This window comes from Emys orbicularis, chromosome 2, assembly GCF_028017835.1.
Source record: "Emys orbicularis isolate rEmyOrb1 chromosome 2, rEmyOrb1.hap1, whole genome shotgun sequence".
Lineage (NCBI taxonomy): Eukaryota > Metazoa > Chordata > Testudines > Emydidae > Emys > Emys orbicularis.
The window spans coordinates 248,740,245-248,753,833 of NC_088684.1; the positions used below are offsets into that span (position 1 = coordinate 248,740,245).

The 13,589-nt window shown below is 39.0% G+C and overlaps 1 protein-coding gene across 1 annotated transcript in view; it reads left to right on the plus strand.

Moving 5' to 3' along the window:
• Positions 1–9,528: 9,528 nt before the first annotated feature.
• Positions 9,529–13,589, plus strand: part of COL28A1 (collagen type XXVIII alpha 1 chain) — a 141,510-nt gene continuing 137,449 nt past the window's right edge. The window contains exons 1-3 of the mRNA XM_065398455.1: positions 9,529–9,655; positions 10,184–10,743; positions 13,080–13,100. Of these exons, the coding sequence (XP_065254527.1) occupies positions 9,529–9,655; positions 10,184–10,743; positions 13,080–13,100 (708 nt within the window). The remainder of the gene's footprint in view (positions 9,656–10,183; positions 10,744–13,079; positions 13,101–13,589) is intronic.

Below are 13,589 nucleotides of genomic sequence, written 5' to 3' on the forward strand. Positions count from 1 at the left end.
AGCATATTTCCATAAACATATAGAGTGCAACATCACAGTGCTAGTGGGCTGAGACAAGAATTTTGTTTTAGACGGTGATACAAGTACACCATGTTCACATCACTTGTCAAAATAATCAAGTATTAAAAGAGTTTTAGTATAAGCGTATGTTGACTGAAGTGAGATGAAACTTTAAATCAGCCTGCTGTAATGGACTGAGCTCTCAAATTAATTTTCAGACTATTTTTTTGTGTGCATCTGAATAAAAAACCAAAGTTTTACATGTGTGGTGGTGAGTTATGACTTTCATTAGATTAGTAAAAAAGAAATTTTGTGAGAACCAGTCCTTGAAAGGCACTTAAATAGCTGACCTGATAATCAAATTATATACAATCTAAGCCCACAAGATGGAGCCCCAATCTCCTTCTTTTGCAAGACTGAATAAGAAAGCATTTTTCTACTAATGAGTTTGATCAATCAGTCCTGAATATTGGAGAAAGCATCAGCAAAATATAATTTGACATAAAATTCAGAATGTCTTAAAACTGATGTTGTGAAAATATCAAATTTCCCAGTTCTTAATCTAAAAGGGAATTTTGCAGTTAAGGAGGAGAGTTTTTAGAAATTGTAATTTTAAAGTTGTCTAGAAGTTTCCCCTGGGGCCTAGTACAGTCACATAAGGTCGAACAGAGCAATTAGTATAAACAAATAATATGGATGAAGTTGCTTAAATAAATCTCTCTTGGTTTATAGCATTTTATATTTAAAACTACATTCTAAAGCTAACGTGCTTCAGGAAGCCTAAAAAAGAAAAGTAGACCAATTTTTATATACGCTTTCAGTAATTCTCAGAGTGACCTGAGAAGAAGTCTTAGGCCAGGTCTACACTACCGCGGTAGTTCGACGGCTGGCAATCGAAGTTCCGGGTTCGATTTATCGCGTCTGGTCTGGACGCGATAAATCGATCCCGGAAGCGCTCGCCGTCGACTGCGGTACTCCAGCTCGGCGAGAGGAGTACCGCGGAGTCGACGGGGAGCCTGCCTGCCGCGTGTGGACCGCGTCTGAACCGCGGTAAGTTCGAACTAGGGTATGTCGACTTCAGCTACGTTATTCACGTAGCTGAAGTTGCGTACCTTAGTTCGAATTTGGGGGTTAGTGTAGACCAGGCCTTAGTTGTGTCCAGGAAATCATAATATCTTTCCACTATAAGAACTAGAGGTCCAACATACATTGACAATAGCTTAATCCTAAGTACAGTGCACTGAAAAATATCAAATCTAGGTTTTAAAAGGCATAAACAATCTCTAAGTAAACAAGGATTCAGTTGCCATTTAGCGAGGAACTAGGAGAAGTCAAAAGGATACATTTTCAAGGAAGGATTTTAGCCTAGTCTTACTGAGGTCAATAGGAGTTTAACCATCAACTTAATTGGGAGCAAAATTGGGCCCTGAATAAGTGATCAGCAATTTCAGTTTAATCTGTCAGACAGATCTCTATGTGACAGAGCTACATAATCTTATCTGCTCTATGAAATAAAGGAAAAAGCAACCCTGAAGTGAGTAATTTGTGCCAAAATATAAAAATAAAAGCCACTGGTTAGTGGACAAATAGTATCTAGGTATCCAATTACTTAAATCCTTAGAGCTTTCTTAATAGGCAGAATAATAGATCTTACCACTAAAGATTTACCAATGAAGATTTTGGTTGAAATACTAAACCAGAATAACAGTATCAGGGTAGCTTACTAGAGGTTAGAAATGGAATAGGGAAGAAAGGAGGGCAATACGTTACAGCTATCTAATCCACATATGAGTTAGCTGGGACAAAAAGAAGGTTCTGAGGGAAGAGGGGCTTGGGGAGAGTTACAAGCAGTATATGATATGTTATCACATAACCTATATTTGCAAAAATGTAATTCAAGTGTACATTCACCCAAACATAGATTATGAAAAACAAAGCAACAAATAATGTGAGAAGTAAAGGGAAATAAACTTAGAGACTAACTTTTCATACCAAGAGGTTACATTGTGCATTTGATACAGGAGAAGCTGCATATGGTACAGGTATAACCCACTGGTCAGTGGGATCATACAATCTGAGCATGCAGGGAGCCCTAGCTAGATGAACTAAAAAGAATATTTGATGTGGTGCAGACAGCTATTGCAAACATGGTTGCTACACTTGATAGTTTAGTAAACAGAATTAATAATATTAAAGCCAGATCTTAAACCTGGAGATGGACACTCTTCACATCAGATTTTGATTTTTTTTTTAAAATGCAAAGACCTGATCAGGCTGAGTAGATGAAGAAAATAAAGTACTGAACTGTAAAGCTCTCATCCTTAAAAATCAATGTCTATATTATATAGCTCCTTGGAGTAGCAAATTGAGAGGAAAGGCAAGAGCTGGGATTATCCTTATAGAATGGTTTCACAAACTACAAAAATGACCCATATATGTGGAACAGATTTACAGACTTCCCAGCCACAGATACACAAAAACAATCAATGCTGACATCATTGTTGCCAGAATATCAGATGTTCATGACAGGTGCCAGATTTTACAAGCACTCTGATAACTGGAGGACATTATGTCCAAGAATTGTACATTTTAATATTTCCTGAGCTTTGTGTGGTTAAGGCTCAGATTTCTGTGCCCCAAATGAGCTAAAAACTATTGGAGATGGGCTGAAAATCTATTAAATCAACTCTCCTTTGACTCTAGTGGCAGTGAAGTAACTCTTGAACACAGTCAAAAGTATACAGTGATTTTCTCTATGAGGGTTGAGTTGATTGAATGGATATGCTACTACATGTGTGTAGATCTAGGCACATGTAGGAACACACACATAAGAAGAAAAATATGTTAATTGGGAAGGTCAGGGGCCGGCAACCTTTCAAAGAAGAAGAGCCATTTTTTTGTTTTTGTCTTTGACCAAAATATTTCGAGAGCCGCATCACACATAAAGCTACTTGTAAAGTTAGAATTTATCAACTAATAATAATTGAACATATTAAAGTTATTACTAGTCACCAATATTTTTAATGCGACTTCTGGAGTTTGAATTTGAATATGAACAGGAAGGGGCTCCGGGCTGCGGCAGGGTATTGGGGTACAGGAGGGGGTTCTGACCTGGGGTAGGGGGTTGGGATGCGGAAGGGGGTGTGAGGTGCAGGCTCTGGCCAGGAGGCACTTACCACAGGCGGCTCCCAGCCAGCGGTGCAGCAGGTCTCTGGCTCCATGCCGCTCCCTGAAACGGCTGGCTGCTGGCATGTCTCTGCGCGCCCCTGGTGGGAGGGGAGGCAGCTCCGCCCGCTGCCCCCACCCCCAGCATCATCCTCACAGCTCCCATTGGCCAGGAGTCGGCCATTGGGAGCTGTGGGGGTGGTTCTTGCGGGCACGGGCAGCGCACAGAGACCTGTTGCCCCCCTCCCCCCAAAGGGTGCGCAGAGATGTGCCAGCAGCCAGCCACCTCCAGGAGTGGTGTGGGGCCAGAGCCCTGCTGTGCCCCCGGCCGAGAGCCACAAGGGGGCAACCAAAGAGCTGCGTGTGGCTCCGGAGCAGCAGTTGCTGATCCCTGGTGTAGGTGATATATATACTACTTAGTTATATGAATTGTATCTCAATCATCACTAATGTCATCACTATCCCAACAGATGTTGGATGCTGGCCTCTATTAGTAATTAATACTACATAGTAATACTATGTAATATTAATCTTTAGAACAGAAAAAGTAGAAAGAAAGAGGAAGAAACAAAGTATAAAGAAGAGGAGAAAGTATTGCAAGATTAGGTGGCCATGCTACATATAACATAGAAAAGTCCATTGTACGCATTCATTATTGGCAGCAGGAAAATCATGTAGACCATATAAATCAGAGACAGATAAAAGTTTATCCCAGCCTGCTCCCTGCCAATGCAGGATTGTTACCTACAATACATTTTTAATGTTCTCCTGCTTAAGTAGTTTTAAATGGTTCAGGTGATGGGGCTTACACTGTTTTTCTTGGGAGACTATTACACAACTTGATAGATTTGGACTTTTTGGCTACTATATCATCTAGCAAACCATGGTGTCTGGAACAGTCTGTGTGCCACATTTTAAAAGACTTGTAAATTGCAGCTGGAGTTGTTGGAGACTGACTTATGAATGCAGTGGGCTGGATGTAGTTTCTAAGTATGGTACCATTCTGTGGTCCATCTTGATTTGTTTTTGTTAAATGTTTTCTTGTTGTTCTGATTCTCACCTAGTTAAATTCAGTGTAGTTCATTAAAAAGACATGTCTGGCTTCCTTTGACCTGGAAACATAACACAGACTCATGTGTAATTTGTGGTCCACTTTTTCCCATACTGATTGATGTCTTTTAACATAACTGGCTTTGAGATTTTTCCCTCTCACTGAATACATTTATTTTGGATTATTTTCCCGATATATTTTTCTATGCTAAATCTCATTTTGTTATTTTCTGCCCCTATTCCTACCTTTCTAAATCAGGGGAGGGCAAACTACAGCCTGCGGGCCGGATCCGGATTGCCAGGTGCAGCAGGGCTAAGGCAGGCTTCCTACCTGCCCTGGCCCCACGCCGCTCCTGGAAGTGGCCAGCACCACATCCCTGCAGCCCCTGGGGGAGGAGGGCAGAGGGCTCCGTGTGCTGCCCTCACCTGCAGGCACTGCCCCCCGCAGCTCCCATTGGTCGGGAACGGGGAACTGCAGCCAATGGGACCTTCAGGGGTGGTACCCGCAGGCGAGGGCAGTAGACAAGTAGAGGTCATAAAGAACATTCACTAATGATGTCATAGAGTGAAAGTAAGCACCACAACACATTTCATAGCAAATAACCAGTGGTCTGGCCCTATGGTTAATAACATACATAATTCCTCCCAAAATATCCCACATCAAAGTTTATATTAAACATTCATGAAATGAACTTTAGCTATGCAAAGGCTTCAAGTTAGCCTGTCCCTTGACTATTGTTTAAACACCGGAGGAAAAAATTTAAGCACATTTCGGGGGTCCCCATCCAGTGCAATTGCTGTACAGTCCTCTTAAAGGGAACCAGAAACGGGGCAGTGAGACAGGATTATCTATACTACATTACAGAGGCGGTAGCATGTCAAACACGATCTGCTGCAGTTCATGCTGCCAAGAAAGTCAAACACAATCATGAGTAATAGTTTAACATTTAGAAAAAGCCCCAAGTGGTAACATGTATAGCAGCTTCATCTTTGTTCTTTGGGTTAAATCCTCATCTTTCATGTTTGATACTACTAGGAAGGCTATGTGTTTGACTGGAAAAGCCCAAGTAATTTGTTTCCTTTCTTTGCACAGTTTTTCCCACTGAAGAATACTGAACAATCTGAACTCTAGAAATGGTGTTACTCTAATAAAAGGATTGATTCTCTCCCCTCCCCACTTACAGTATTTTTCTTTCTTTCAAGCACAATGTAACACTTTTGTCCACAGTAGGTAAGGCTGTATGTTTGTCACAGCCATTATTTTTATTACCAAAAAATGGGACTTTTAGACATTCTCAATGTCTCATCTTGGTCAGCCTGCCACTGAGCAAGACTCCTCAATGATTTTTTACAGAGTTTGTTCTGTATATGTTGAGTGCATTGAATAGAAGTACTTAAGTGGATTTAAACTATCAGTTACATATTTTTTAATTTTTTACACATTTTTTATTATTCAGTAAAGTATATGTAAAGTATAGTATACTAGTATAGTAAAGTTTTTCATGAGAAACAACTTAATATTAATTTTAAAATGTGCCATAATTTCTATCTTTTTATCTAAAATTATTACTTTATCTTTTTTCGCCATGACAGTTTTCCATTTTTCTTGTGGCAAATAACCAGCCTTAATAATGGAAGTGTAGGAATTTTTTTAATCAGGTGACTAGGATGTTGTTACTGGTAATCAGTTTGTGTACTATAATGTAGCACTCCAGCAGCATTCTAGGGGCCTAAAAATTGAAGCAGGGTGTTGTTGTGAAAGGCATCAAGCTTACTTTCCTTAGCATCCTTTGGAACGCTTGTTGTTTTAACAATGTAGTTATGTGTACCCCAGATCAATAAACATCACTAGAAGGACATTACAATATTCTGCAAGTGCTTGCGTAGTCTCTTCTGTGCTGGAGGTATATGACACATATTGTTCACAGAAGCACAGGATTCATTCAGACTCAGCCAAATAAACCAACCACACCCAGAAGTCTCAAGACCAAAAAAGACAGGAAAGGTCTATGTAGATTATTTTTTTGTATTCACTCCATTTTCTTTTCCTTTTGTCTCTTTCAGATGCCCTTCTCCTAGAAAGCTAAGAAGCCGGAACCATCTGGAGACAATCCATACCCATACTCAACTCCATAGACTTTTAAAGTATCCTGTAAATGGATTAACAATGGGCCAAATTCTTACCTTTAGTACCCATACACTGCTCCTACTGAAGTCAATGGGAGCTGTGTGCACTCAGTATGTTTGAATATACCTTAATTCTTTATTTGACTATAAGTTTAGTTATACTGGGCCTGTAATGGGGCAGGCTCAACTGGGGCACCCTCTTGCATCAAGCCATGGCACAACAGGAGCACCTGCCTCAATTTCCTCTCAGTCCAGCCATAAAAAGAGCACAGTGTCTCAGACTGTCCAATTCAAAGTTCAACCCCTGGGCAAAATTTACTGACCCGAGCACGGAGGAGCTGCAAGCCCTAACAGAGGCCTTCTTCCCCGATGACCAGGACGACCCTCTACAGAGCCAGGTACACCATGAAGGGGAGTTGGGAAGTGGCCCAGGGGTAGCCGACCCCTGTCTGGCTGCAACACTGACAGCAAGTGAGTCAGCATGTTGGGGTCAGGATCCCCGCTGTCCCGGTGGCAGACCGCTTTACCACTGCTAGGGCCCTGGGCCAGGACACAGTGGAGTGGGTGGGCCTGTGTCCCGCCTGCCACCCCAATCCATAGGTGGCAGTCTCCCCCTCCCTTAGGCAAGAACCCTGTGCTTGTCAGCCCTTCGCCAGAGCTAGGAGGCCCGACTGTTTGCTGCTCAGCCTGAGTGCAGGCCTGAGCCCTCAGACTCTCTACTGCCCCGCCCTGATCAAGGGCCTGGGCTAATTGACTGTTTGCTGCCAAGCCTGACTATAGGCCTGAGCCCGAGACTCTTTGCTGCCCCGCCCCGACCAGGGGCTGGGGCTCCGTAACGGTGTTTGTTGTTCGGTCCTGATCACAGGCCCGAGCTCATGTCTCCCATTGCCCCACCGATTCCCCACGTCAAGCGACCCCCGGAGACGTAGTGAGGCGGATTGGCCGCCCACAGACGCGAAGGAGGAGGAGCCACTCCCCCCAGTGGACTAGAATGGGTGATGCCATTGCGGGAATACTGTGTCCAGTTCTGGCGTCTACAGTTTAAAAAGGATGTTGAAATACTGGAGAGGGCTCAGGAATAAGCTACCAAAATGATCTGAGGTTTAGAAAACATACCTTGCAATGAGAGACTTTAGGAGCGCAATCTATTTAGTTTATAAAAGAGAAGGGACTCCTATCATGGAACCTCTCCCCTCACTAAGAAGGGAGAAAGAGTTGCATCATGGGAGATGTAGTCCAGCCTGAGAGCCCAGCCCATAGAGGAGAATGGGAGCACAAGGTATCTAAACTAAAAATCTCATGAGGCTTTGAATCAAAACATTTCAGTTTTTGGATGAAAAGTTGAAAAAACTTTCACTGAAAAGTTGAAATTTTCTGTGGAAAAAAAAGAATAGATTTTTCCGAACAGCTCTATTGTTAAGTACCTGCCCAGAGAGAAATGCTAGAAATAGAGGGCTGTTTCATCTAGGAGATAAATACATAAGATACAATAGCTGCAAGTTGAAGCTTGAAAATTTGTAGCTGGAAATAATGTGCACATTTTTCAATGGTATTAACCATGGAACAGGTTAAAGGGATATGGTAAATTCTCCACCGCTTGGAATCATTAACTGAATGTCTTTCCAAAACTTTCATCCACAAGTTATGGGACTCTGTAGAAAATACTGGTGAAATTCTATAACTTGTTTGTACAGGTGGTCATGCTAATTGATCAGAATGATATCTTCCTGCCTTAAAAGCTCTTCCTCGGCTGTTTTTTATTTAACACCAGAACTGTCTAATTTTTCTCTGTAACATACAATTTGCATGCAAGATATTATGGAACATAAAACTGTATTGTTTTGGGGCTCTATTCTACCTGGTACTTACAACAGGTGCTTTTCCATACATGAGCACAGAGGAAGGGAGAGGCATAGATACAGATACAGATAACTGATCATTATTATTACAGGTAACTGATCATTAGTATTTCTATATAAAACTTCAATTATGGAAAACAAAAAACACTCAAACTGTTCTTCAAATAACTTGTAAGACTTTAACATGTTCATAGGACAGTGTCCCTTTAAACTATTCCCACCCAGATCTGTAATGCTGGCTAAATGCCTGGCCACTCTGGATTCAGTTTTGACAAACAAAACATGAATAAAGGACAATGAAAGAACTAGATGCAAGGTAACCCTTATTTACAACTGGACAGATTATTTATTTACAAATTGCCTTATTTTCTTAAACAGAAATGTATTTTTCAGTCACATTTATTTACAGTTTTTTAAATCCCCAACTTGCTGTTTGCATGATTTATAAGGTAAGTCATAAACAGTTTAGAACACTTATCAAATTGAAATAAACTCATCTGAGACTTGAACAGAAACTGTGTAAAACTGATTGTGAAGCTTATTGCTTATTATAATTCTAGTCATTCTATTATTGTTTTGTTTTGTACATTTTCCCTTTTATCTTCTCAGAAGAGTACATTAATGATTTTAAATGTGTAGGTACTGAATGGAGTTCAAAATTAATATTTAACAAGGACTTTTATTATACAATTATGTACTAGCAAGTAATCTTTAGTGTTAATGATTAAAATGAATTGCTCTAAATTGTAGACCTTTTTTGTAATTCAGATTTAATAGCTATCAGTGCATTGTGGAAATTAGTTAACACACTGACTGAAGGAAATTTTTTAATGATATATTCAGTTTACCATCAGATATCATAGATACAATCCCATAATGGTATTTTTATAAACAACATTGTATCCATCCTTTTAGAAAGAAGTGATAAAATATTAAGTTGTAGAATTTCACTGGTAAACTATTGCCTTTATAAAAAAAGATAAAGAGTAGGGAACATTTTGTTTGTCCCATCCCACATGGTTTTGTCCCATCCCACATGGTTTTTCTCAGTAAAACAGAACATAATGTCCAAGGATGTGTGAGCTATAGCTGATACTGCAGTGGCTGCTGTGTTTTCCTACTTGGGCACAGAATTATTTTGTTTTAACTTCTTCCTCGGTAAATCTTTCTGAGATACTGTACCTAGAAACTGAAAGATGCTCAATACAAAATTTTGTTCTATATATACACAATATGTTTCTATTAATCTTATTATTGAAGCATTAATAGATATTTTGTTTTCTATTAATAGGAGTAGTAAGTCATCTGATTTTGGATCACAGTCACTATGTGGAAAAAACATTTTGCCTTTTGCCTTTTATTTTTGGCTGTCGCAACAGATCATGTAGCCTATGGACAAAACAGAAAGAAGGGACAAAAGCCAAATCCTCTTGCAAGAAAAGATGATTTTCAGGGTAAAACCTTTTTCTTAGAAATTGCAATAGGCTGTATAAAATGTTTCCTAGAAGTTTTCCAGGATAATTTCCAAGGAAATGAGAAATTATACATGTGTGGGATTATTTTGTTTTTTGTTTTTTGTTGTTTTGTGTTTGCTACTGAGTCCTGGAATATATAGCAGCACATTTCATATCTACATTGTATTGTAATGTGATCCTTTGTTTTCATCTAAATATATATCACTTCTGAATGATACACATTATGAGAAATTGAAAAACCATTTTTCATATTGAATTTGCAGTCAGAAAATTTATATTTTGATGTAATATTACTATGATAAAAATAATCTGTGATGTAAGTGTGACCTAAAATCTGAAATATTGGACTAATGAAGTACTATAGAGCAGAATTTGTCTCTATCTCCTAAAAAAAAATGATGGGGGAGGTTTGGGAATGTTGCAGTGGCTTCCTTAATTTAAAATCTTGGAAGCAGGTATATACCCTTAAGACAGAATTATTATTGTAACTTTCTTATTCCATTACAGATCCTGTGTGCTTCATTGACATGGTCTTTATCTTGGACAGTTCTGAAAGTGCAAAAAATGCATTGTTCAGTGAGCAGAAAGATTTTGTTAACAACTTAAGTGACAAAGTTTTCCTAATAAAACCTGGTAAATTCCAGAAGTATGATGTCAAACTGGCAATCATGCAGTTCAGCAGTACAGTCAAAATTGAGCATTCCTTTGTAGCCTGGAAAGACCTAAATAACTTTAAGCAGGAAGTCATGAAAATGAACTATATTGGGCATGGCACCTACTCCTATTATGCAATTTCCAATGCCACTCAACTGTTTAAAACTGAAAGTCGTAAGGGAAGTGTAAAAGTGGCTTTGTTGATGACTGACGGTATTGACCATCCAAAGAGTCCTGATGTCCAGGGGATATCTGCAGCAGCCAGAGATCTTGGAATATCATTCATTACCATTGGACTGTCTAGTAAAAAGGCCAATAAATCAAACCTACATTTGATATCTGGGAATTCTCCTAGTGAACCTGTTCTAATCCTAAATGAGCCTAATCTCTCAGAGAAAATAAAAGAGCAATTGGTAAGTAACTGTGAATGGTTACATTTCTCTTCCCTTTTATTAGTGGCAGATTTTGTCGTTGATGATGATATAGACACATATTAATTTGAAAATAAGGTACAGTCTTATTTTCTTTCTTAAATTTCTAGCCCTACTGGTTGCAGAGAAAAGTTTGAAGACATTACATGAGCGTACCTGAAAAGTTCAAAAACCAAACAGCAGATAAAAAAGCCAACTTTTTTTTTTAATCAAATGATTTTAAAAACAATCTGATGGTTTTTTAGGACCTGTGTCATGATGGCTTTTGAATACTTAAGGTTAAGCAATGCTGCAGGAATAGGTGGAGTGGTTCAGCTGTGAAAAAGATCTGAGGCAGCATGAATCCAGTTCAATTCAGAGGCCCAGCCTTCGGTCAAACAACATTTTGGGCAAGGCAGAATTTTGTGCCATCCCTCAATATAATTTGGGGGATAGTTACTCATAATTCCAGTGTGCCTCCTAGTTTTCAAGGAATTGCGCTGTACTTAGATCTATCTGTGCTGCCAAAATAGCCTTGTACTCCAAAATGCTTGCACGCTAAAGCCCCAGTCCTGTAATTTTTATGTTGTTACTAGTAATTTTGACATCAGGTCAATCAACATTTTGATTTTGATCTAATTATACAAACTCACACACAAAAGTATGGAGACTAAAACCCTGATGCTGCAAAGACTTATATACATACATAACTTTATGTATTGTGTGTAATTCCATTGAAGTGAATTAGATTATTCACAAGCACATGCTAAGGGCCTGATCCATTGCGCATTGAAGACAATGGAAGTTTTTTACTGACTTCAGTAGGCATTGGATCACAACTTAAAAGCAGTGTAAGTCTCCTACTGTTCTCGTTTAGAAAGCACACTAAAAAATCCAATGTAGTGCATACATACAGTAAGCAGTATGTCCAAAATTGTTTTAATAGCTGACAGTAAATACCAGCACAGTTATGAAGTTGGTGTGGCTGAAATTAGTGGCACTGACTTGTGAGCTCTGGTGGAATAGTCAAAGAGTTTAGATAGGCTACTGTGGGACTTCTTTTCAAGGCTACTGAAAGTATTTTCATGTGGGATAAGAGGTTGTAAATAATAAGCTAAGATAAATAAGGGGAAAACATGTTTAGAATTAAATTAGCTTTTCAGTAATTACACAAGAAGAAATATTGTAAGGGTTTTCGTAATGTTTACATTTCACTAAGTCACTTTAAAAGCATGTTAAAACTAGTTTGGAAAGTTTTAAAACCAGATATAGTGACTAGTTATCACATATGTGTAAAAGCACATGGACAAGCTATGCAATTAAGGAAACATCTGGAGACTTCTCAGACACTGATGGCAATTGGTAAAAGGCAACTGTAAAATTTTTACTAATTTATGTCTTGCCCTGTGTTAGATAGATGTCCTTTGACAGATTTATAGAACAAACATTTTAAAATCAAATCCACTATATTGTATATTTTAATTAATATGTAATGGGCCAAATTCCTCTCCGAGTTACACTGGTATAAATCTGGAGTTACTCTCTTTATTAACTGGTGCATTTTCATGATCTCTTCATACATTGTGCAATGAGCCAAGATCTCAGGTTTAGCTATTTGCATTTTGACTCTTTGTCCTTCTTATCTTTGCTACTTTTCCAAGGTAAAGATTCTGACTAGATGTTACATACTAACACTGGTGGCCCATTGGTGGTATCTTCCTGGCTGGTGCTACATTATACACATTTTTCAGTACATATTCCTAGGCATCAGTATATGCAGCTGAAAGTTCCACACCTCCTCCAGCCATTCTGTGGGACCTATTCTCCTCCTGCTGGATATGAGTAACTCCCTCTAGAGGGTGGATAGGATCAGAGTCATTGTGATTTAAGGAAATTTAATCAAAGAAATATGAGATCTTTGATGGCCCCCTAGAAAACAGGGTTTTCGGGGCTGGCATAGTACACTAGCTTGTGCAGAGCTAGTGTCTGGCTGTGTTTGTGTGCTGTCAAGCATGCTTCAAGCTGCAATGTAAGACATACCCTAAGAGAAGCTACACAGCAAAACACTGGTAATTCATCTGCTTTTGGAACTTATGAAAGTGTCAGGATATGTTCCTATGATGCTACATGTCTCTCTCAGTGAATATGGCATGAGTAGGCCTACTAAGTGTTCATCAGTGTAAGAATTGCACACTTAAAGGTTGAAACCATTCACTTAATTTACCATTCTTGGAATGGTATTTGGAACCAATATATTTTATAGCAAACACCTTGGTTAAATTAATAAACTGGTATATTTTACAAGAGAATATATTTTTCTTCTTCTTTTTCCTTCCCAGGTTGCCTTATTTAACAAGCGGGTAAGTGTTACAAGATTTGACTACTATTAGTATATCAGTGTAACATGTTTTAATCAGCACATCAAGGCTGTGCCATTTCCTTCACTACGGATATCTGAATACAAATGTAGTAGTGCTATGTTTTTATTTCCTCACAGAACAGAAGAAGAATTTTCTCAAAAACCAGTGTGTCAGAAATCAGACAGTTTTTGATATTAATTGTTGGGCCAGATTCTTCTACCTTTACTTACACTGAGTAATACTCCTTAAGCAGAATCATTGGGATGGATGGGACTACTTGAGGATTAAGGTACTATCCAATGTAAATAAGGGTGATAAAATCTGGCTCTATTATTTGTATAGAAATATGGTGACTTTTATATTAACTCTCATCCATTCCTTCCAGCCCTTCTCACCATAAATCCCCAAACACTGCTCATTAGTGGGCGATATTCAGTTTTACAATTTAAGAAACTTTTCCTTTGAAAGGGTATTGGGGCTAGTCCGGGT